At 37.7% G+C, this 26,829-nt stretch overlaps 1 protein-coding gene across 1 annotated transcript in view; it reads right to left on the bottom strand.

The window, feature by feature from the left end:
• gabra6b (gamma-aminobutyric acid type A receptor subunit alpha6b) overlaps positions 1-26,328 on the bottom strand; it is a 44,109-nt gene extending 17,781 nt beyond the window's left edge. Inside the window, 7 exon segments of the mRNA XM_055180626.2 lie at positions 21,870-22,022; positions 22,245-22,388; positions 24,415-24,497; positions 24,707-24,927; positions 25,456-25,523; positions 25,795-25,913; positions 26,039-26,328. Of these exon segments, the coding sequence (XP_055036601.2) occupies positions 21,870-22,022; positions 22,245-22,388; positions 24,415-24,497; positions 24,707-24,927; positions 25,456-25,523; positions 25,795-25,913; positions 26,039-26,076 (826 nt within the window). The 5' untranslated portion in view covers positions 26,077-26,328.
• Positions 26,329-26,829: the final 501 nt, after the last annotated feature.

Below are 26,829 nucleotides of genomic sequence, written 5' to 3'. Positions count from 1 at the left end.
ATATGGTCACAGTCTAGTGCCATGTGTATATTGGCGGTGGTTGAGTGGATAACACTTTTATCTCACAGCAAGAAGGATCCTAGTTCAAATCCCAGTTGGACCAGAATGCTTTATATGTAGCTTGCAAGTTTACCCTTAGGACAGTGTTGGTGTGTCATGCACATAGTCCACAGTCCAAGGACATGTGGGTGAGGTAAACTGCATGAAGATGCTAAATGAAGATGCCCTTAAGTGTGTGAGAGAGTGTGATGTGCAGGAAACTGTGGACACTACAACATTTTGGTTCTCATCATGAATATAGACAGAATAGTGTTGAAAAGCAAGAAAAAGAAACAAGGTATCTTGAACTTGATTATGGTTCTTTTATTGCATCGTGAAGCACCTTTATTTTTAAAAGTGTACATTTCAATAGATTTCTATTGATAAAACATACTTTATAAAGTGTGTCACATTATAGTTACTACCACATTTTTTAAAATAGTATACAACACACCTTTTGATGTTATTACCATATTACAGTAAAACTAATATAGTATGTAGCATAAAGATATTACTGTTAAACTCTTATGTCAACATTATATCTACACAACACTGCACCAGCTATCCTTATTGCTAGACCACTGCATGTTTTCACTAGCTTTACAACAACTTCTTCACAAGAAAATCTATTGCAATTATTTTTAGATACGTTTCATCATATCTATCCTCAGGGCAAGATACTTTATTAACATAGATTCATCATAATTTTTCAATGCACTGTGATATGTTGTAGCTGAAAACAATATTGAAAACAGTTTTGCAAATGATAAACACTAGGAGACTTAACACATTTCAACATTTTTCTTGCTTCTATCTTTCCAATGGGGAAAATGTTTTAGGTTGGGAGTGCTTTGTGTGTGGTCATAGTTAGCTATGACGTCACTGAGCTCCAGACTACTGTAAATCTTTAATATCCTCTCTGAATTTATGATAATTAGTTTAATTAGTTTTATAATTAGTTATGTTGAAATTCTGAACAATATACTGTACTTTAAAACCTTTTTTGTGCTATCTTAAAAATAAATGCCACTTGCTTTGGTAAACTCATTCCCCGCCAGCCTTTAAAAAATATTTTTTCATAATTCCGTTACTTAGTTACTTTTCATGGAAAGTATACTCAGGTTACTTTTAAGTTACTTTTGCGTTACTTTTTCTTGGCAGAGGCTTGATCTCTTTCAGGCCTTGCAGGTGTTTTTACGACTGAGAAGTTCTGCGTTCAGAAATTTCCTTTGCAAAAATATCAAGCTCTGGCCTGCCATCATTTCTGACTCTTCCGCTAACGGATCCCGCTCAGGCACGCATGCATACGGTAGAGTGCATAATACTACATTCAGTTTAATTCATTATTTTTTAAATGGAGTTAATTAAACTGAAACGTAACTCACATTACTTAAAAAAAATATATATTAATGTGTCCATTTATTAAGTAATGTGTTACTTTACTCGTTACTTCAGAAAAGCAATATTACGTAATGCAACACTGCTAGTAACTATAATCAGTGTTGGGTTAACGCATTACAAGTAACGTGCAATTACTTTTTTAATGTAACATTCCCAACACTGGTGATTTTGGTTTTGAAATTTTGGAAGTTTTTAAAAGTGTATAAGGCATCAAAGTTGCTACATTATAAAATAAAATTATCCACTTTAATTACTCCAATAAAGCCGCTATCCAGTGGCACCACTGTGCCCTGTGACCAATAAATAAACAGAAAGGATGTAATATACATGAAATAAATAAGAAATCTCAAGACTCCTTGGACTCAGTTTAAAACTACAGTAAGCGCTCTTTCTATGTGATGTATATTAACTGTCAATATGCAATTTTGGCAACTGAATTTTGTAATTGAAACCATGCTGTCCATATATAGCTGCCATCTGTACGGTGTTCATTTTAGGACATCCTCAGACCTCAGCGTCAGAACTCAGGCATCAGATGAAACGGCATCGTGCCTCAGACTTAAAAGCATCAGTTCTCAGAAAAACATGGTCTCGCACATCAGACATCGGGCAAAACGGCCTCGGACTAAAAGTCATCAGGTGAAACGGCATCAGGTTTCGCACAACAAGGCATCGGACAAAACGGCATCAGATGATTTTTTTGTGGCATCAGATGATTTTACACGTGGCCCCGCCCCTTCACATGACATCACTATCGCAAACTTACCAGAGATCAATAAAGACTTATGAGGGCACTTTGGTTTGTTCAACTGTGTATTTAATTGTAGCCTCGACATATATTGTTGTTGTTCTTTTTTCACTCGCCTCTGTATAACAATGATTTATTTAAACACGATTTTACACATGACGTCACTATAAAGCTACTGTTATCTTTTTTACTGTCTTTATTATTCTTAACTATATAACGTGTTTCATGACGATTCATCATCACATACGTAATTGATGCTGCTTAACTTTCTCTCTCTCTCTCTCTCTCTCTCTCTCTCTCTCTCTCTCTCTCTCTCTCGTTCTCTCTCAAAATTAATGTTTTAAGCTGGCTAAAACATTATTAAAACTACATTATGCCGTTTGTATATCTAATTGTTTTCGTTTAACTACTGCAGCTATGGTTTTCATCCTGTGTTTAAATCCTGTGCAGAATAAAAAAAACTTAACACAACCCCAGATAGCAAAAAATATCCGCATGGTTTCTTTATGCCGCCAGCCCCAAGCTGTCGGCTATAGGTGCGTCCCGCTGGCGGGGATTAAACTTTTGCCGCGGAATACGTCACTCTCATTTGTTGCGAGATGCCGCCAGCATGCAGCCGGCGGACCGACTGCTTAATTTATGCAAAAGCGGCTGCCGCGGCGGTCCGCCGTCAGACCTGTTTGCGATTACGCCCTTATGACGCTTACTGCCGCCAGAGCACCGCCAGTGGTCCGCCGACACATTGCTATTTTTGCTATCTGGGACCTTAGGGACATTAACATGACACTTAATGCATGCTTATGCATTAAATACAGTGCTATTAAGATCAAAATCACTATATAATAAGTCATATACATATTCCGTTTTATTTATTCCTGCCCAGAATTAAAAAAACATATTGGGACATTAACGTGACACAGTAATTCTGTATATATACGACCCATAAGGTGTATGAATTTTATCCTTAATAGCAATGTATTAATGCACTGAGCTGCGATAAGCGTCACTATTCCGATGATTTTAATGAAATTCTTGGCAGGAATTTATAAAACTGCATTTAGTATGCGTCATTAATTATGTCCATAGTGAACTTGATTTAAGTCTGTAAATTTTTGATTGCTCGCTAAATCTCAAAATGAATTAAGATCACTGAACTTGCCCAGACAGGATCACATTTGTTATTTTTTAGGTTTAGTTATCAAAAATGTTTTGTGTATTTTCTTTGTGTGCTGTTCTGTACACCGTGGCTTTTAAGTATTAAGAATCATTTAATTAATGTTTATACACGTTGCCTTTTATTTTAACTTAAAAAGATAAAAACGCACCGTTTCGTCATTGTTCATTACTTGAAAGGCACTTGTGGTCACTTTATCAGAAAACACTCCCAGTCCGGGGCCCTGGGCTTAAGCAAAAAGAATAATTTATAATAATAATAATATTATCAAGGGCTTATTTCATATTTACCTGTCTCCATCTTTCATAAACGTTTTTTTATTAGGCTATAGTATACAGAATTCGGTCAAACTTATACTTGCTTAAATCATACATAATATATCATACATTATTATAATGTGCTTAAATTATAAGCACGCTTTATAACAGAAAACCATAGCTACAGTAGTTAAACAAAAACAATTAGCTATATACAAACGGCAATGTAGTTTAAATAATGTTTTAGCCAGCTTAAAACATTAATTTAGAGAGAGAGAGAGAGAGAGAGAGAGAGAGAGAGAGAGAGAGAGAGAGAGAGAGAGAGAGAGAGAGAGAAACAGCATCATTTACGTATGTGATGATGAATCGTCATGAAACACGTTATATAGTTAAGAAACTGTAGGGATTAATAAAGACAGTAAAAAAGATATCAGTAGCTTTTTAGTGACGTCACGCGAAAAAGCGTGATCATGTGTAAAATCGTGTTAAAATTAATCATTGTTATACAGAGGCGAGTGAGAAAAAGAACAACAACAATATATGTCGAGGCTACAATTAATACAGTTAAACAAACCAAAGTGCCCTAATAAGTCTTTATTGATCTCTGGTAAGTTTGCGATAGTGATGTCATGTGAAGGGGCGGGGCCACGTGTAAAATCATCTGATGCCACAAAAAAAGATCATCTGATGCCGTTTTGTCCGATGCCTTGTTGTGCGAAACCTGATGCCGTTTCACCTGATGACTTTTAGTCCGATGCCGTTTTGTCCGATGCCTTGTTGTGCGAAACCTGATGCCGTTTCACCTGATGACTTTTAGTCCGATGCCGTTTTGTCCGATGTCTGATGTGCGAGACCTGATGCCGTTTCACCTTATGACTTATAGTCCGAGGCCGTTTTGCCCGATGTCTGATGTGCGAGACCTGATGCCGTTTTACCTTATGACTTTTAGTCCGAGGCCGTTTTGCCCGATGTCTGATGTGCGAGACCATGTTTTTCTGAGAACTGATACTTTTAAGTCTGAGGCACGATGCCGTTTCATCTGATGCCTGAGTTCTGACGCTGAGGTCTGAGGATGTCCTAAAATGAACACCGTACATCTGGTTTCAAATGAACTAAAACAGAATATCAGACCATGGCTAATATAAAAAATATTTTATAAGAGATAAACATCAAAAAAGAGCACTTTAATAAGATCTGCAAACTTAAAATAAAAAATAAAAAACACAATATCGGCTCTCAGATATGTTCCAAATAATGTACAGGACATTTACAACCCATGTACATATCAAATGTATACATAAGTAATTCTGGATAAAATCCTGAGTCTAAAGCATAAATGCTACATAAATGGTCCATTAGGTAACATAACTGGGGTATGGGAAAAATTACCGTCATTGAAGGCGAGGTCTAGACTGCTGCACTCAGAGAAGTACACGTAGTGAAAATCACCTGTTATTAAGGTCAAACCAGGTGTACTGAATCTTCTAGCAGTGGGAAAAAAGACTTGGACAGTTAAGTAATGCCTGCCACTTTTGGAAAGAAAAACCTTAACTGTTTTGCTGAGTGGAATTACACATTTCTCAAGCATTACACCATTCAGCAGTACCTCATTTGGGGCCAGATTTAGTAAACGGGGCAAAATAGCATGAGAGCGCAATTCCAAAAAAAGGGCTGATGGGAGTGGTAATATATGCAGGTTATTTACTAAAAAAAGGCAAATTAAATAACACAGGCGCAACAGCTGATTTCTATAATGACCAACGCAAACTAAGAGCAGTGCAAATGAGTTCAGAGTCACAAATAAGCAGAGCTGATCTTGAGTTCATAACCATGGACACTGCAGCGGAAAATACGGGGGGTGTAATCTTAGCTCGCAAATAGTAGACTGAAAAGAACAGGGGGACAAAAAAATGAAGGTTTTCAAGAAGTTAAAGCCATAGTAAAAGAAATAGCTGAGCCCTTTGCCCATATAATAAATTTTTCACTACAGTGTGGTGTAGTTCCTAATCAAACTAAGGTGGCAAAGATAATACCAGTATACAAATCTGGGGACAAAAGTGATTTTCAAAATTATAGACCCATATCAATTCTACCAACATTTTCGAAGGTATTAGAAACGGTGGTTTACTCGCGATTGGTAGATTACCTAAATAAACATAATATATTAGAATCGTCACAATATGGCTTTAGGAAGAACTGCAGCACAAGTATGGCTATATTTTAGATCTGATAGAGAAAATTAATGATGCTTTTGAAAGCTGGTATTGGGGTTTTTCTTGATCTTTCAAAAGCTTTTGATACGATTGACTTTCAAATTTTACTTGATAATTTGTCGCACTATGGGGTCAGGGGTGTGGCTCTCCAGTGGTTCAGGGACTATATTTGTGGAAGACGGCAATATGTGAACTTAAATGGTATAGATTCTGGATTAGAAAATATAGTATTTGGGGTTCCCCAGGGATCTATTTTGGGGCCTCTTTTGTTTATCGTTTCCATTAATGATTTTGTATTTTGCTCCTGTGATGTTCAAAAAAGACTCTTTGCTGACGACACAAATCTGTTTGTATCTCATACAAACATGAATAATTTGGAAAAATTCCTAAATGATAGATTAGCAGAAGTAGAGACCTGGTTTAAATGTAATAAATTATCGCTAAACATTAGTAAAACCTTTTATATTGTTTTTCGTTCAAGTAGTCATAAGTTTAGGGATTGTGACATTAATTTAAATATAGATGGTAGAGCAATACAAAGAGTTGACGCAATAAAATTTCTTGAAATCCATATTGATCAATTCATAAACTTTAAGGAACATATTAATGAGCTGTGGGTTTGTTCTTTAAAGTGAGACATGTGCTCCAATCAGATGCGCTCTTGTCACTGTATAGGACTCTGTTTGAGCCTCACTTGAGTTACTGTAGTTTTATTTGGAAAAATACTTACCCTACTCATACTGAGAAACTTATGATATAACAAAAGAAAGCCATAAGAGCTATTTCATGGTCCACATACAATGCTCATACAAATGCTCTCTTCCATGGATATGGTCTATTAATGCTTCCTTAATGTAACTTTTATCATAATGCATGTACAATGTACAAGGTGGTCAACAGGTTAAATACTAGATTGTGTGAACTCATTCCATTATATACATACCACACTAGACATAAACTACTAATAAAAGGTAAATGGAAGAACTTAACAAGTGCTAGGTTTAGTGTATGTTATAGTGGTCCTAAATTATGGAATGTCTGAATACTAATTTAAAACAATCTGAATAATTTTTTTAATTTAAAAAGAAATTAAAGCAACAACTACTGGAGAGATACAGACCTGAAGGATCTGCGGCTGAGGATTAAACTTCTCCTTTTGGTACATGGATCAATGTAAATCATGATGCAAGGTATAGAAACTGTTAATTACTTTCTGGTAGGTGGGATGGACCCCTATTTATAAGCTGCTGCTTCTTGGGAGTCATTTTTTTCACTATAGTATTTATTTATATCTGCTGCATTGAAATGTAGTGTACAATGCAACATGTGTAATTGTGATATTGTGAAAATAAACTTGTGAAACTTGTGAAAAAAAAAGTTTTGAAACACCTGGTATTGTGTGACGTCTCCTAGTGACTCCTATTTTATTTACTTCAGCAAATTAAAAATAACATGGCTTGGCAAACAATATTTTTGAATAATATTCTCCTCTGGCATTCCAAGTAAACTGTTACATGCATTGTATCACGCGTTCTCTGCTCTCTCTGATCCCCCTTTATTTTAGCAATAATTGCAGCCATTTCAAGTGCAAAGTAATTTAAGACATGCCTTTTTTGCCGTTAAATACAGCGCAAATACCAGTCATAACACACGCACAAACATTAGTAAGTCGCGTTGGGTGAATAATTTCAATTATCTCTTCCCAAAATTGTTGCGTCTAAAAGGGAAATTCCTAGAAATGCATATGCAATAAGGACAGTCGCAAAAACAACTAGACCACACCTTTTCAGCGCTAATATCCACTGCACGTCTTTAGTAAATCCCCATAGTTGTTATTTAATGACAAAATGATGGTTTGCGCTGGTGCAAGCCGTTAGTAAATTTGGCCCTTAGTGTGCAACGCCTTTCCAAAATTCAGTACGCATTATTTACCATGTGATTATGTTCTCAAGCAATAGAAATCAAAATTCAATAAACTGTCTTCTAAATAAAATGTATTCTGCTCTTAGGAGAACCTAACAAACTGTGACACTTGACTGTGACAAAACTTGCTGTTTTACTATAAATCAAAGACAATACATTTGGTCTTTGACATTTTCCCTTTTTTTTTAATAAAGCCTTTTTTAGAGCCAGAGGTGCCGCAGATACAATCAGCAATGCTATTCATATCGACATAGACTTGTCAGACTTGTCATGAGCAGATTGTAATGAGATATGCTTTCTCACCCAAAGAGCATTTGTATCTACTGAGAAAGTAGCGATATACACTCAAAAAAATTGTGCTAAATAGCACTAAAAGTTGTTAGCAGGCTTGCTTTTAATCATATGGGTAACCACTTTAAGTGTTCTATACTGTAGCACTGTCTGTATGTAGAATTAGTGGTGCTAGTGTATTGCACAACTACAGCACCACTACATAGCACCATATGGCTCAATATAGCACTTAAATCGCTTCCCCTATGAACCAGTCGACCACTTTTAGTGCTATTTAGAGTCCTTTATTCAGTACCTGGGATAGACACAAAGCTAGTCCTATTATATAAATGTTTTCGGAATAAACAAACGGCTTTTGTGCCCAAACTTAACTTCGCAAAGAATCAATAACAACAGAGCCCCAGAGTAGATTATTTACTAGCAAAATAAATAACAAGTAAAATACCTCAGTTCAAATCACAGCTAAAGTGTATCAACTATATCACTGAGCTAGCATTACTGTGTAAAATGTACACTTACCTAAAGGATTATTAGGAACACCTGTTCAATTTCTCATTAATGCAATTATCTAATCAACATGGCAGTTGCTTCAATGCATTTAGGGGTGTGGTCCTGGTCAAGACAATCTCCTGAACTCCAAACTGAATGTCAGAATGGGAAAGAAAGGTGATTTAAGCAATTTTGAGCGTGGCATGGTTGTTAGTGCCAGTCGGGCCGGTCTGAGTATTTCACAATCTGCTGAGTTTACAAACTAGGGTTTACAAAAAATGGTGTGAAAAGGGAAAAACATCCAGTATACGGCAGTCCTGTGGGCGAAAATGCCTTGTTGATGCTAGAGGTCAGAGGAGAATGAGCCGACTGATTCAAGCTGATAGAAGAGCAACTTTGACTGAAATAACCACTCGTTACAACCGAGGTGTGCAGCAAAGCATTTGTGAAGCCACAACACGCACAACCTTGAGCCGGATGGGCAACAAGACCCCACCGGGTACCACTCATCTCCACTACAAATAGGAAAAGAGGCTACAATTTGCACAAGCTCACCAAAATTGGACAGTTGAAAACTGGAAAAATGTTGCCTGATCTGATGAGTCTCGATTTCTGTTGAGACATTCAGATGGTAGAGTCAGAATTTGGCGTAAACAGAATGTGAACATGGATCCATCATGTCTTGTTACCACTGTGCAGGCTGGTGGTGTAATGGTGTGGGGATGTTTTCTTGGCACACTTTAGGCCCCTTAGTGTCAATTGGGCATCGTTTAAATGCCACAGCCTACCTGAGCATTGTTTCTGACCATGTCCATCTCTTTATGACCACCATGTACTCATCCTTTGATGGCTACTTCCAGCAGGATAATCCACCATGTCACAAAGCTTGAATCATTTTTAAATTGGTTTCTTGAACATGACAATGAGTTCACTGTACTTAAATGGCCCCCACAGTCACCAGATCTCAACCCAATAGAGCATTTTTGGGATGTGGTGGAACAGGAGATTCGTGCCCTGGATGTGCATCCCACAAATCTCCATCAACTGCAAGATGCTATCCTATCAATATGGGCCAACATTTCTAAAGAATACTTTCAGCACCTTGCTGAATCAATGCCACGTAGAATTAAAGCAGTTCTGAAGGCGAAAGGGGGTCAAACACAGTATTAGTATGGTGTTCCTAATAATCCTTTAGGTGAGTGTATACAATGTTAGCTACAGATCATTAAATCTCCATGACAAACTTCTCTTCTCATGAGCAGTAATCCATGCTCGCAATCTCCCATTGTCGAAGCGAAGCATTTTTATTTTCAACAAGGTACACTGTCAAATCAACATAATTTTTTAAGTTAAAGTAGTATAAAAATATAAGTTCAATTTCAACTTGTTTTTATAAGTCATGTCAACTATTCACAGGTCAAAACTTAAAATAGTATGTTGAATTGACTTTTTTACTGTGTATTTATTCCAGAGATCAATTTAGCCACTAGCCAGATTGATAAACAAACACAAACAAAGATATCGTTGGCCGGCATGTATATGGCAACGCACATTATACAACTGATCTTAGACCAGCAATATCTCTCTATTCTTGAAAATGTTAGACAAAGAAAAAAATGAACGCACACAATGTAACACCTTAAAGTGAATTTTGTTCCAAAGTGTAGCTGCCCCATAAGCCTTTCTTCATGTTTATGCATGACATCACTGCACAAGCTTTCAAAGAGAAACAATGAAAGAAAAAATGCTGAAATTACTGAGGAAATGTAACCAGCAAGATTGTGTAAAACTGTGTATTTCTTGTCAATTAGCACCCGTCTGCCACTTATCAATGACGGAAATAAGTACAGTTATGACAGGAAAATATGTGAGAGAGCACACAGAAACAAATTTCATTTTTTTCTACAAACCTGATAATGATACTGACTAAATGAATCACTGAATCACAGGACCTTTCACCCAAGACTATATTCAGATGCAGTAAAATTGCTGTATTATTATTATAAGTCATCTTTTTCTGAAATTACTCAGCTAGTTAAAAGATTATGATTAATATAAGATGCACAGCAGACACGTAAAAAGAAAACAATTTGTACATGGCTAAAAGCAAAGTAATCATAATCATGCATTTTCACATAGCTCATTTACAAACTCACAGCGCTTTTAACAAATTGATGTCTTTCACATAAAAATAGAACTTGAGCTCTTTCTCCACAATCTAATTTAAAATGTCATTGAATGTTTAACATCAGCTTCAAATCAAAGGTTCATATACTGTATATAGACAGATTTTGTTTACAAGAGAACACATTTCATGGTTCCCTGACCTGGAGGAAATGTTGGCATTGAGAAAAGAAAAGCAAAAACCCAAATTAGACAATGCTGAAGGCAAAATAATGCTTTTAAGAGCAAAAACGTTGGTCTAAATTAACCTCAGTCAATTGCTGAATCTCTGAATCAACTGCTCTAGGTTATTTCAGCTCTTAGTGGAATAAAACTAAATGATGATGTGCATCTACAATGAAAATGGACAATAGCATGTCTCTGTCTATTCATCTTTGCACTCTACAGCAATTCTTTTATCAGAATCGCTCATTTCTTTTCTCCATCAAGCTTTCTTCTCGACGTCTTCTCGCTGGAATAACACTTTCACCTTCAACAGACCTGAAAAACACACTTTTGCACGAGCCACGTTTGCAAGCAAAAACGACACACTTCAAATGATCTAGCGCTTAGAGGAAACCATTTTTACACTGTAGTTGTGACTTTGTCACCAAAATAAACATCCCAATTAACCCATTTAAGCCTGTATGTGAAAACACAGAAATCTTACAAATTAAGCAGAAACAAAGTATTTCCAAAATTGCTAGCGTAACCGAGGCACAAAATAATGTGGGGTTTATTGTAACACAGCTACTTTACATAATTACACAGGGCCGAGCTAGAATGACATTTTTCACACAGTGGGGTTAGTTGTAACACAGTGTTACAACTAAGCCGCATGGATACAATAATAATAAAAAATGAAAACACTGTACATTTCATTTACCAGTCCCTCCAGAAAAACGCGATTGTGCGATCGCGCGATATATTGCATAATCAGCCAAAGTCCGCATATTTATGCGGGGCTGCATTTTTTCCAAATACGACGCACTTTCACCGCATTAATTACATATTTCCGCGCACAAAATATGCGGGGCTTGCATGATTTCATAATCTTCGCATTTTCGTAGCAAAAAGTCACATATATATTAGCAGAAAGTTGAAAAATGTTGCATTTACTTCCCAAAAGCGCAGCCGGGTTCTCTATTGCCATGGGAACGTTATGAAGTGACGTGATTATGTGACGTGAACATCATTGCAGCTTTTGCAAGTTTCCGCAGTTTTTGCAAGTTCCGCAATTTTCGCAAATTCCCGCAATTACATCGCATAAATTGCATAAATATCCCGCATATTCCATCGCATTTTTTAAGAAAACGTGCCGCAAAATCGAGGATTTTTGCCCGCAACAATCACAAAAAACCTCAGCGTTTTTCTGGAAAGACTGATTTACCAAAACGATAACTGTATCAGGTGAAATAAATTATGACAATTATGTTTTTAATTTCTTAATTGTGCAGAACCTGTGCAGAAATTTTTTATATACTGATGTATAATAAAAGGATAGTTAGATGAAGGATTACATTTTCACTTCTGTCACTTTCAATGTAATTGACCTATGACTAAGCCACGCCCCCTCCAATCACTCGGACAAGCAATCAACATTCTGAGATAGGCGCTATGGCAGCTGTCACAGTAGGAGACATTTCACAGGAGGCAATTGATGATTTGGATGATTGGAGACAGAAAGACTATTTATCATCGCCTTAACTATGCATTGGCGGGTTAGATTAATAATTTTATTGTTGAGAAGTTCGATGAAAAGCTTCAGCATACCTTTCCAGGACAAGCCTTTTATACTATCTTTACCAAGAGTAAGTTACCTCTCCGTTAGTTTGGTGCTACAGTATATACATGAATCATTCAGCACATCATTGCTATTACAAATAATAAATAACATTTTTTATCTTGGTTATTTACAGATACGTTAATGAAGCTAAGTAACATGATGTACAGCGCAGATAGAAGCTAACGTTAACATTTTCTAATGTTAGGCTAATGTTAGGTTAGAGATGTTAAAGATAATGTTCAAATACGTTGTTGACTTAGCTAAGAACAGATGTACAACCCGAATTCCGGAAAAGTTGGGACGTTTTTAAATTTGAATACAATGAAAACTAAAGGAATTTCAAATCACATGAGCCAATATTTTATTCACAATAGAACATAGATAACATAGCAAATGTTTAAACTGAGAAATTTTACACTTGTATCCACTTAATTAGCTCATTTAAAATTTAATGCCTGCTACAGGTCTCAAAAAAGTTGGCACGGGGGCAACAAATAGCTAAAAAAGCAAGCAGTTTTGAAAAAGATTCAGCTGGGAGAACATCAAGTTAATTGATATTAAGTCTGTAACATGATTAGCTATAAAAGGTATGTCTTAGAGAAGCAGAGTCTTTCAGAAGTAAAGATGGGCAGAGGCTCTCCAATCTGTGAAAGACTGCGTAAAAAGATTGTGGAATACTTTAAAAACAATGTTCCTCAACGTCAAATTGCAAAGGCTTTGCAAATCTCATCATCTACAGTGCATAACATCATCAAAAGATTCAGAGAAACTGGAGAAATCTCTGTGCGTAAGGGACAAGGCCGGAGACCTTTATTGGATGCTCGTGGTTTTCGGGCCCTCAGACGACACTGCATCACTCATCGGCATGATTGTATCAATGACATACTGGAATACTTCCAGAAAGCACTGTCGATAAACACAATCCGCCGTGCCATCAGCAGATGCCAACTAAAGCTCTATCATGCAAAAAGGAAGCCATATGTGAACATGGTCCAGAAGCACCGTCGTGTCCTGTGAGCTCATTTAAAATTGACTATTTCAAAGTGGAATAGTGTTCTATGGTCAGTCGAGTCCAAATTTGACATTCTTGTTGGAAATCACGGACGCCGTGTCCTCCGGGCTAAAGAGGAGGGAGACCTTCCAGCATGTTATCAGCGTTCAGTTCAAAAGCCAGCATCTCTGATGGTATGGGGGTGCATAAGTGCATACAGTATGGGCAGCTTGCATGTTTTGAAAGGCTGTGTGAATGCTGAAAGGTATATAAAGGTTTTAGAGCAATATATGCTGCCCTCCAAACGACGTCTATTTCAGGGAAGGCCTTGTATATTTCAGCTGGACAATGCAAAACCACATACTGCCGCTATTACAACAGCATGGCTTCGTCGTAGAAGATCTGCAGTCCAGATCTTTCACCTATAGAGAACATTTGGCGCATCATTAAACGAAAAATACGTCAAAGACGACCACAAACTCTTCAGCAGCTGGAAATCTATATAAGGCAAGAATGGGACCAAATTCCAACAACAAAACTCCAGCAACTCATAGCCTCAATTCCCAGACGTCTTCAAACTGTTTTGAAAAGAAAAGGAGATGCTACAACATGGTACACATGCCCTGTCCCAACTATTTTGAGACCTGTAGCAGAAATCAAATTTGAAATTAGCTCATTTTGTGCATACAATTGTAAATTTTCTCAGTCCAAACATTTGCTATGTTCTCTATGCTCCACTGTGAACAAAATATTGGCTCATGTGATTTGAAAGTCTTTTAGTTATTTTATTAAAGTTTAAAAAACGTCCCAACTTTTCTGGAATTCGGGTTGTAGACATCCTTGTTTAATTTATCCACGTTTAGTGGGTCTAGTGGTCTACAGCATAACTTAATCTGGATTAAGCAGACACTTATCTTAGTTGAGATGTGGCTTGGGAATTGTTAAAAATACACACCGTCGCAGAGCCTTTCGGGATACCTAGTGTCGGAGTTGCATGTACCCCATGCACACCGTTTGACCATGTTAAACTTAAAGTGACAAGAAAAAACATATAAAAACGAATGAAAACTGACTAACTGCAATCAATCCCTCCAGAAAAACGCGATTGTGCGATCGCGCGATATATTGCATAATCAGCCAAAGTCCGCATATTTATGCGGGGCTGCATTTTTTCCAAATACGACGCACTTTCACCGCATTAATTACATATTTCCGCGCACAAAATATGCGGGGCTTGCATGATTTCATAATCTCCGCATTTTCGTAGCAAAAAGTCACATATATATTAGCAGAAAGTTGAAAAATGTTGCATTTACTTCCCAAAAGCGCAGCCGTGTCCTCTATTGCCATGGGAACGTTATGAAGTGACGTGATTATGTGACGTGAACATCATTGCAGCTTTTGCAAGTTTCCGCAGTTTTTGCAAGTTCCGCAATTTTCGCAAATTCCCGCAATTCCATTGCATAAATTGCATAAATATCCCGCTTATTCCATCGCATTTTTTAAGAAAACGTGCCGCAAAATCGAGGATTTTTGCCCGCAACAATCACAAAAAAACTCAGCGTTTTTCTGGAAGGACTGTGCAATGAATTTTCAATGGACGCGGAAGGAAAGAATGTCCAAGTGTATTGGGTTGCTATGCACACTGTGATTGGCTCATCGCGTTTGGGGGGCGTGTCTTAGCCATAGGTCAATTGTATGAGAATAGTTAGTTCTAGAAACTAACTTTAAGTGTACATTTGTAAAAGGGATGTGTGTTACTTAGTTGGATTAAAATTCAGGCATTTTAATAGGTTAGGCATTAGTTCGTAATGCTAGGGCAAAATGTGAGAAAGAACGAAAACGCGGGACGAAAGTAACAAAGTGATTTTCTCAGAGCCCTGACTACATCTACATTCCAAACTATAGCAGCATCTTTAGCAAGCAACTCTTGACAGAGCTGACAAATATTGCGTTATTTCCGAGGGGCAACCTTCGATCTCTCTGATGAAGCCAATATGGATTTAAACTGCAATTCATCATCTGGCCGCTTGAGGCTCTCTCCAAAAGGGAGTCAATTCCCATAGACCCCCACTACTTTACAGTAGAAAATAATATGTTTACAGCCTGGTACAAAAATTGTTTTTGGTCTGTATGGCTAATTCTGCCCTTCATGACAACTGTGAGGGGGGGTAAATTTTTTTGTAACTCACCCGTTTAAATTATATTAGGCCTTAAAGTTCTGCATAATTAAGGCCGTGGCCACTTGAGTGAAGGGTGAACTGCCACTGCGGTCACTAGAATCAAGCTAGGGGGCGTGGTTTCAGCAACCAGCCACCTCAGCTTCACCCACACCCCGCCTTTTTACCCATTTTTGGATATCTGTGAGTGATGCGCGGCCAAGATGGCGACGGCAGGCACTGCCTACTTTAAGCTTCAAAAACGATCTTCAGAAACCTATGGGTAACGTCACAGATACTACATGCTATTATTATGCCAAAAAGCAACTAGTTTCCAGTTATGCATTTTATTATCATTTCATCCAAAATCTAACTCAAATAGCACATTTTTTATATATGACATTTTGTCTGTCACTATAAGGGCTGCATGCAAAACGCATTAAGACAGTCATTTTAAAAGAAAATATGACTAGAACACACGCATTATAAATCTTACTACAGGCAAGCAGATGCGCCCAGAATATGAACAAGCTTTTTTGTAATACTTTTCATTTGTTAAATATTTCCAAAAAACCACAGGCAGATGTAAAGGGTGACCAATAATAATGATTTATGAAAAAAACTTGCCTGACAGCAACAGTATGTATGAGGTTTCAGAAGAAATCTCAGCAATGAGCTCAGATCTGTCAAGTCAAGACCAGCTTGACAAGCTAAACTCATATACAGTATAACTTATTTTATAAGGAAAGTCGGGCTAATGCCTCAAACAAGACATAATACAGGATGTAAAATATCAATCATGATTCCAAAAACGTTTCGCTCTCTTATGCAAATGGCCCATGGCAGCTGGTAGGGGCTTTAATTGTTTTCTGCTAATGTGTTTTTCATAAAGGGAAAAACTTTAGCTGTAGATTATGGATTGATACACTCCTTATTGCCCAATGAGCTCATTCATGGGCCCATCGAAACACAAGCGGGAGTCCACAAAGACAGATGCTTCATTCAGGCTCACCAAATTAATCAAGCAAAACGACACAATACCATGATGAGGACAAAATAAAAGCTAGCAGCTCATTGTTTCCTATGAAACAAAGCAGCATGCTTCTAAAATTCCCATTTATTTCCTCCACAGAGAATTTTTTTTTTTATCATTAATCTATAAACCTGTCAAAGAAAACCCTATCATTAGATCCAAGCTTGTTAATTGTCGTACATGCTTCTTTAAAACTACACTATGAAATTTTTGTTTCAACAACCAAGTAGTTTTTACTAGAGGACATGGCACAAGACTTTTTTAAGATGTCAAATAAATCTTTGATATCCCCAGAGCCCATATGTGAAGTTTTGGCTCAAAATACCATATAAATAATTAATTATAGCATGTTAAAATTGCCACTTTGTAGGTGTGTGCAAAAATGTGCCGTTTTGGGTGTGTCCTTTAAAATGCAAATGAGCTTGAAATACGAACAATAATCACAATGATAGTGGTTTGTTGCAATTAAAACTCAATTGTGCTTTTCTCTGCACAAAATGGCAGTGCTGTGGTTGGATAATGCAGATTAAGGGGTGGTATTATTATAATAAGTGCTCCTTATGACATCATAAGGAGAGCCAAATTTCAACGACCTATTTTTTCATGTGCTTGTAGAGAATGGTTTACCAAAACTAAGTTACTGGGTTGATCTTCTTCACATTTTCTAGGATGATAGATGCACTGGGGACCCAATCATAGCACTTAAACATGGAAAAAGTCAGATTTTCATGCCATGGCCCCTTTAAAAAAAAAAACTATATATTTACAACAATTTTAACATTATTTAAAATGCATCAATCATGCAACCAAAACATATCTAAATTACAAACTAAACTCGTAAAAGAAAAATCTATGCTGTTTCAACTACAGTTAAAATAAGTAAACATATACATTGTAAGTGCAATAAACACATTTCCTGTCAAGTCACCAGCAGTGCCAGTGCCAGCCGAGCGCTGATGAGGAGGCGTCTGAAATACAGATCACATAATTCTCCCAGCTAGAAAATACATATAGCTTTGGTACTTTCCTTAAGTTTTAACTCGGTTATACAACCACAAAAACTGCAGCTATAGTGAGCAGCATACAGAGCTCTGAACAATCTCGCTATATACAACAAAAACGCACATTAGAAAATATTAGCACAACACTGCTTATTGGGAGCTCAGACCCAGAGGTAGTGGCAGTTGCTGTAGTTTCTTTCTTTTTAATCCATTTTCGAAAGTCCATGGTGAAATAAGTTAATGCAATATAAAAACTTGAAATTCTGTAAAGTTCTTCGTGTTTGCTTTCCGTAGTGCAAGAAATTTAAGTAATGTTATTAGGGTGGGGGAGCACGCTTAGTCAAGCGACCAATCAAAATTCGACCTTGCCTCACAGACCGTGCTTAAAGGGAAACTTCACCCATGTGCATTAAGCTTTGTACCGTTAGAACCCCAGTCATGTTTTTGAATGGTCGTGCATCATTCCCTCAGTTTCCCCTGAGAGGGGAGAAATACTGATTTCAGTGAGGCACTTCCTTCTTTCAATGATGTAAAAATCGTCATTTTGCGTCATTGAAAGAAGGAAATCCTGTATCTCTGTTGAGTGTGAAAGACTACAGACACTCATTTCTCATTTTTCCAAGGTGGGGGCTATGGGTGGGACCCACTCACACTTCAGACCAATTGCAGATCAGTGGGTGGGACTTACGAAAATATACGAACACAGACGGAAAAAAACGATCAGCCGCCATCTTTATGCTAAGCTAAGCTAAACAGAAGTTGTGGAGCGAGTCAGAATTCATGTTACAATAACAGTGGAAGTTAATCAAAATGATATAGAAGAGGGTGATTTTACAAGCGTGATGCTCTAATCCGCTGTACATTGCACCTTTATGAGCCACAATACAAGCAAAGAGCTGAGGCAGATCAGAAGCCCGAGGAGAAGCCGGAGCCTGGGCTTCGGCTGAGCAGAGGAGCCCGGGGAAGACGCAGCAACCATCGGCCTCTGCTGCGTAGAGAAGCTTGCCTGTTCTCTCGCTGTGTGCCCTCTTTATAACATTTCTGCATCAGATAAGGATATAGACGTTCGTTTGGTAAAGGTTTCCAGGCGAGCAACTTTGGGCGCGTTTGGACATGTTTATTTCACAGACGCGTTTCGGCTTACAAGCAAACGCGCTGTGGAGTATATGAGCTTGGACAGACTCACGTTGTGTGCTTTCGGTTTAAGATTTCTGGATCAGATAAGGATATGAACGTTTGTTTTGTTAATGTTTCTGGGCGCGTGCTTATTTAAAAGACGTGTTTCGGCTTACGAGCACAAGCTCCAAGAGCTGAGGCAGCGCGTCTGTGGAGATATTGTGCAGGGGACGCGTTTGTGTGGAGGATGCAGGGATAAACGGACATCTGACTGTACAGTGAGTGTTTCTATTTTCTTTGTTATACTAACGTGGCATTTATGTACACAATAGCATATCTGAGCGGTGTTTTATATGTCTATGTGAAAGCAATGAGGCTGATATTACACAGATGTAATTACAGTAAACAAGAGAAAAAAAGAAAATTGGTAAAACTAAATAAACATTTAGAATGCATACCCTTTTTTAAGTTGGAAAGACATTTGTACTGCGGATCTGACACCTCACGTTACTGTTTGAATAAGACTTTGCTACACACCAGACCAGAGTGTTATTGTGTGTAACACAATGTAACATCACGTTTAAAAGTAAGTCATGATTGGTGTCTGTCAGACACAGTGGTGGTGGCTATTTTCTTTGTTTTACTAACGTGGCATTTATGTACACAATATCATATCTGAGCGTGTTCCGATTAATGGGAGTGGCTTGCAGTGCTGTTCATTGTGGTGCATAGTGGGAGTTGTAGTTTTTCATACAAATGTGCTCTAAAGTCACATTCTGACTTTTCTCTGTCAAATAGGCACAAAATTCTACATTTATGTTACATTTTGACTACAAATATGACCCACTTTCCATAAAGATTAATGTTCCTATCAGTGAAATGGCCCTTTAACTAAATCACTGCAATTTTAGCTTTTTATTCATTTTAGGAAGACAATACACTGATTTTTAAATAGCGCATTTTATCATTAAAATCCCATTTAACCTTAATGGTGATCTGAGGGGGTGGGATAGTGCCAGTGAGGGGGCGATGCTTAGATAAATATATTTTTTATTCTATGGCACCTTTAAGCAGTAAAGCCTAAACTTGAGACATTAATCTACTGAAAGTTAATTTTCAATCCTGCCCACTCATTAAAATGAAAAATCACAGATAAGATCTCTTTGATGTCTCATGTTTTTACAGCAATGAGATTTAATAACAAATAAAGGAGCTCAAATATTTTTCCTGAAAAACGAAAAGAAACAAAAATCGCACATACTGTATGTCTGAAGTAATCTCAACAAAGCCACACACAGAGCCCAGATTTGCCAATACAATCATCAGATGTCATTATTATTGAAGAGTTCAATAGAAACTCATCAAATTACACAAAATCATTATTATTGCACAAAATGCATTTTATTGTTCTGCAACATTGTCTAATTTCTTAATTAAATCTTCTGGGCCATGAAAGAGCAACTTCTGCATGAATTTTTCTTCCTGAAGGAACTTTACTCTGGCCATGTGTGTGTGATACCCACAGAATCAATGACAAACTTAGAAAAGCAGGGAAGAGACTCTCAGTATATATGCTTTTATCAAGCACCACCACAGAACAGGCTCCAAAACACTTTACGTGATTTAAGACCTTTACCAATAACTGCCAAGAAGCATGCATTAAGATAATGAAGCAGAATGAAGATCTTCATAAAAAAGCTCACAGAAATCTGCATCATCTCACCAGTTCTAAATGAATGCTTAGCCAGTTCATCTGGGTTTCTCTTGTTTAGATAAAAACACGCTTAGGTTAATATTTATGCTGACACATTTTTAGTGTCAGTCTAGCAAGACATTTAAAGATATTTGGGTAAATATTTGGTGTTTGTGCTTCATAGCTTATTCCAGAGGTGGGGGACTTGAGTCACATGACTTGTCAATGGACACAGATGTGAGCGGACGCCAAAACAACCAAAGTCAGTTATTCAGCGTCTTTTTTTAGTAAACTCTGTGTACACAAACAATGTTCTCAATGCTTGAGTTCACGTGCAGAGACACAGATGATACTTCGAGCAGAGTATCATGTTGTGTCGAGCCTTCTTAGTGTTGTAAAAAGTAGCAATTTTGATATTTACAACATATTGAAGGCATAGCTTCTAGTTCTTTTGCGACCACTTCAGGTACTCAAAATGGCGGAAGACAAGTTTGAGATGTGAGTGATGTCAGCTGATATTCATGTATAAGTAGCAGCTCATCTCCTGAATTAACGGTTTCACCATAGTATATTTACATTTATTTGGCAGAGGCTTTATCCCAAGCAACTTACTGTGCATTACAAGGTATATTTTTATCAGTATGTGTGTTTCCGGATCAAACCTACAACCTTCTGCGCTGCTAACGCAATGCTCTACCACTGATCTAAACAGGAGCAGAGTAACAAACTATACAAACTACCACGTCTGGTGTGAATGCACAGTTAGAGGAAAATGTGGCTACCTCATTCTTCATTACTGTAGATTTGCGTATAATTTAAACTTTTAAAAAGTTTTTTAGACTGCAGGTTTGCAATTTTAATACTGTAAAATAAAAGATCTCATTAAAATTCACTTTTTATGCAGACTATGCTGCCCTACAAAGCGAAAGTGCAGTAACTACGCATTTGGTCAAAATTGAGTTAAGGGTTAAAATGGGCTTTGTGAGATCTGTTGTGTCTTGTGACAAAGTCTCCTGGTTAAATTTTGTCCCATTTCAGAGAAATGTGTGTGCCAAAATTGCAGTAACATGTTTGACTGGCTGGTGTAAAAAACTTTAAAGCCAATTTTCTCAGTTTCAGTGTTTGCGTAGATACTGCACTTAGCCTTTGGAGGGCAGTATGTTATGCGCCACATTTTTTTACATTGATTGTGTTATTCAATTATCTTGTTACACACAAAGCTAGCACAACAGATCGGAGTTTGTGATTCACATGCCACTTTCTGCATCAAATAACTCTTAAAATGGTAAATGCTGGTTAAAAGCGGGATTTTCAAACACTCCGCCCCTTATATGATTGTGTTATGAGAAAGCTACCGTATAAAGCACTAAAATAATTAAAACAGTTGCTTACCAAATACAGTTCAGGCAGGTACTGACTCTATGTTAATCCAGAAGGAGACTAGTGAAAGAATAACAGTCAAAAAGCATGTGATGTATGTTTGGATCAATAATAAACACATCTTCCAATGCAGGTGGAAGAAGACAGTCATAACAATGTATTCACCTGCAAGTGAAGGACACAGGAGATCTTGTGACATATTCAAACAAGCCTGTGGTGGTCTAGAAAGTGTAGGGATGCTATAGAAACGAATAAAAGATGTTACACAAAATTCAAACCGAGATAACACAAAAGTTGTAATTCAACTGAAAAAAAAAATGAGACTGGCGTTAAAAACATTTCGGGAATTTGTGTAGTAAGAATTGAATGCAAAATAAAGCCCTATACCTGTATTTGACTTCAGCCTCTCGCTTGACACTGTCTGACCAACGAGATCTTCCTGTAGCAGACTGGAGCTCTCTTGAGGTACTTCCACGGAAAACAACGGCCCTTTCTTCCATGTATATACAATCTCACTCATAGGGTATGCATCTACAGTATGGGATACAATAGTTGATATTAAATCCATTTCAAGGGAAACCTGAAGAAATACTGTGTTTTGACACCTGAGTCACACTTAAAATGCATTTATATCTTAATCTTGAGTTTATGACACAATGCCCCGTTGGTTTATTATTTTCTTATTTAAAGGTGCAGTGTGTAATTTTTAGAAGGATCTCTTGACAGAAATGCAAAATAATATTCAAAACTATTTAATCAGGGGTGTATAAAGACCTTTTTATAATGAACCATTATGTGTTTATTACCTTAGAATAGGGATGTAACGATTCAACCGTGTGTCCCATTAAAAAACGATTCTGAATCGCAAGGCTGCGATTCTTTGTTTCATGCACAGCTTGTGCGTGTACTACGGCATCTGGTCAGTAGGAAGTCGTTATCAATCTAAAATCATTATGAGTCTGACTCATTTATAAAGTGCATTTAAAAAGCAACACTCGTTAAAGCAACACTATGTAAATTATTTCAGTGATAGAACAACTTTGAATTGGACAAATTGTACTGTTGCTGCAACCTGAGCAGCCTCCTAGCTGCTACAAGCACACTCTGAAAGTGGCGGTGGAGGGTAGAGCACACAGCCCCGCCCCTCCCACTGCCTGCAGAAGAGTGTCTGATACCAGGCACATGGGGGAGCTGTAAGTCATTTTTACATGGAAACTACATAGTGTTGCTTTAAACAAAATCATTTAAAATATTCTTTATTATCATGAAAATACCTGAAACAATTTGAATAACAGCGATATAAATATTCCTGTAGACAATTCCTGGATTAGCATTCGTAATGCTACTTCTTCTGTGGCACAAAGGGGCTGTTTACACTTGGTATTAAGATGTGTTTCCATCGATCGGATCACAAGTGGACGAGAGAGACACATTACGTTTACACCTGGTATTTAAATCCGTCTCTTTTGTCCACTTTCGACCACTTCTGTGCTGAATACTATGAGGGGGTGGTCTATGAGACGGTGGGCGAGTCTCTCTGCTGTCATTCAAACCCGAGCGGGAGTAATGATGAGTTTATATGGACGCAAACTAATATTATGTCGGAGTGCACTGCTTGTTTAGCAAGTAAACATGCTGCACAGTGTTTTGTACATGCGTATGTAAGAGCTTTCTTTGAATTTTCAGCGCAATTGATGAAATAGGATCGCGCAACTTTCATACGCTTTCAAAACGCAACTACGGAGATCAGCCGCTTAGTTTTATCAATGAAAGGCTAAAAATAGCGCTGTTCACCGAATGTTCACGCCAGAAGTAAAAAAAGACGTAAAACTTGTGTTTAATACCTCAGATAGATAAATGGGCGGAGAGAAGGCGGTCGGTCGCGTGTGGCTGTTCGAACGCATTCAACCACATGTGCGTTCCGCAACTCCAAAGCGATCCGATCGAAAGTGGTTTCGACCACCTCTGGATGTGGTTGAAAGTGGTCGAAAGTGGACGAGCTCAAAACGTTTTGAACACCGTTTACACCTGGCATTAACGTCGTCCACTTGTGATCCGATCGACGAAAACACATGTTAATGCCAAGTGTAAACAGCCTCAAAGGGAGTTTCTGCACGGGAGCACCCCCTGGCGTTCGGGTGTGCCTGGATTTCACCGTAATTCATTCAAATTCATTCATTGAGAAAACGCGCATTTGCACGGTTAATCGTTACACCCCTACCTTAGAATGAGACGTTTTTATCTACATACACCGAGGGTCCCTTTACGTGGAAGTCGCCATTTTGTGCCGCCATGGTTCTACAGATGCCCTTAACGGACAAACTTTTTGTACTAAGTTGTTTTCGACGATTACATGTTTTTTTGGTTATGGCTACCGCAGCTTCTCTATGCGTTTCAAAAGTGAGGGGTGAGCAGTGGACTAAGAAGTTGGTTGCAATTTGTAACCCCACCACTAGATGCTGCTAAAATGTACACACTGCACCTTTAATGCAATGAAATGTTGCCATTTTTAAGGATAATTTAAGTGTCTGAATACATAGTGCCTGAAGAGACTTACAGCTGCCAAATTTCAAAGGGCAAGTATGGCCATCCATTGGAAAGTTTATCAGTTGCATGGGACATTCAGCATTGATGGTTAACCTGAAAAATAAGCAAAGGACCAACACTGGAATTTAAACCTAATGTTTTTGGATTTTCGTCTACGTTTTAGCAGCTAACCAGCACAATATGCTTACAAGTGTACAATAAAATTTTAGTAGCTTTATATGGAAATGTTTTCAAATCTACTGCCATTTTAATATGCAATCCATTTTTGACTTGGAGAGCAAATGGTTTGGCACGCAGCTCACCTCATAGTGTACAGGACAGTTCCGTTCTGCATGATGCGAAACAGCTTGTTGGGAGTGGTCATGTTGTGTGAAATAGAGCGCTTGCCATTTCGGAAAAACGTGTCCGGCGTCCAGATCTTGCTGACCATTAGGTTGTTGAGACGTAGGATCTCAATCGGGCCCTCAAATTTCAGCCTGTCGTCTATCCAGGTTTGCCGAAAAAACACATCCATTGTGTATTCCTAAAAAAACATATTTACCTCAATGTATATCCTTTATAACTGTATAATCTGACTTATCACGCAACATTCAACATGTGATAGTAGCAAAACCCCAAAATCATTTATATTTTAATATTACGTATATTATTTGAAAGTAGACACATCAGAAATGTGTTATCTGGTTTAAAACAGGCTGTTATGCATTCACTCAGGAATAGTATTTTTATCATTTTCTCCACTAATCTTAGCAGAGTCTTATCTATACTGTCTTTCAGATTGTCACAGTATATCACATGGCAGATGAGGTGGCTTTGGACACAGTGAAAGAATGGTGTAACAGAGGAAAGAAAGCTCAGATGGGACCTTGACTGTCAGGGATTGTCAACCAGATTAAAATCCCTAAGCTGCTGTAATGACATCCTGCCCAAATGTCAGAATAATGAAGCCTCGGACTGACTTTACTAGAGGCTGTGGGCACCCAAACCATGCAATTACAGTGGATGTGTGTTCATATGCATGTAAATACAAATAATGTTTTTACTCACATACCATTTCAACATCAGAGACAGGACCAAAGCTGGTGACAAAGATGTCAGTTTTAACCTCTGTGACAGGACCTACAGCGTTTCATTTACCAAAAAGAATATAATAAATATAAAATATATATATTTTAACAAACTAAAATGATAAAGTAATAATGCACTTTCAATATATATATATAAAACCTATGTGTATTTATATAATCCGTTTAAACTTGTTCTGCCAGACAAAATGCTACAAATTGCAATTGATGTCCAAAAGAAGTCATTTTTTCAGTAAACGTCAAACTTTAAGACGTTATTAATAATTTAATATATTAAGTAATTCAACACGAGCGATTTACAGTACCTCCAAATCCAGGTCGCAGTCTGTTGTCATATCCATTTAATAATCTATCCAAAATGCGCGTAATGTTATCCAAATAGATTCCCTTTTCAGCCGGTGGATTTGCTAACACCTGTCCAGCACTGTAAACAAACTCACAACTTTATTACCGCTTTCACACACTAATACGCTGAAATAAACACACAAACAAGCAGAAAATGAAACAAACTATACATCCAAAGTCAGATAAAAACTCTTTTCTACTTACCAAGACAGCAGAAAGCACGTGCATAATAACCAAGCCATGCTTTACGCGCGCTGTTCCCTTGTCAAATGGCATTAGTAGCACATCCCATAACTCGCGAGGAGCTGTGTGATTCCAGTTCTTGTGTGGGTAAATCCTGAAGCTTTTGTGCAGGAATTCTTGTTGGAGTTCTTCAGTGCGGTTGCGCTTCTTCTGACTCCCACTGAAGTGAAGCTGAAGTGTTTTAAAAGAGGCGGAGGAGATGCGACCAAATGACACTGACAATGATCGAATCAAGCATTATGAGAGATTAATTGGGAAAGATAAAGAACGGTCAGAAACGCAATTGTCTGTTGTGAATGGATACAAAACACTAGAGCTGGTTAGATTTTTGTATCTGTTTTAGACCAGACTATTTTGACAGTTTGAACTCTGAAGAAGTTTCTTTTTAAGAACATTCTTTGTGGGTAACATTAGCTTATGCATTTTCATAATATTTAATATTTATATATGCTGTTGATGAATCCACAAGCGATTGATCTTAAAGAGGTCATATTATGATTTTTTTTAAACATGTACATAAGTATTTGGTGTCCCCAGAGTGTGTATGTCAAGTTTTATCTCAAAATACCCCACAGAAAATGTATTATTACATGTTAAAGTTGTCACTTTGTGGGCATGAGGAAAAATGTGCCGTTTTTTGGGTGTGTCCTTTCACATGCAAATGAGCCATGGCCGTGGGAAGTGGGGGTGCTGCGGGTGCTGCAGCACCCCCTGTTGGCGAGAGGGAGATTTTTTTAAGTAAAAATATTTTG

The sequence above is a fragment of the Misgurnus anguillicaudatus genome, chromosome 9 (genome assembly GCF_027580225.2).
Source record: "Misgurnus anguillicaudatus chromosome 9, ASM2758022v2, whole genome shotgun sequence".
NCBI classification, from domain to species: Eukaryota; Metazoa; Chordata; class Actinopteri; order Cypriniformes; family Cobitidae; genus Misgurnus; species Misgurnus anguillicaudatus.
This window is presented reverse-complemented; position numbering and strand designations above follow the sequence as displayed.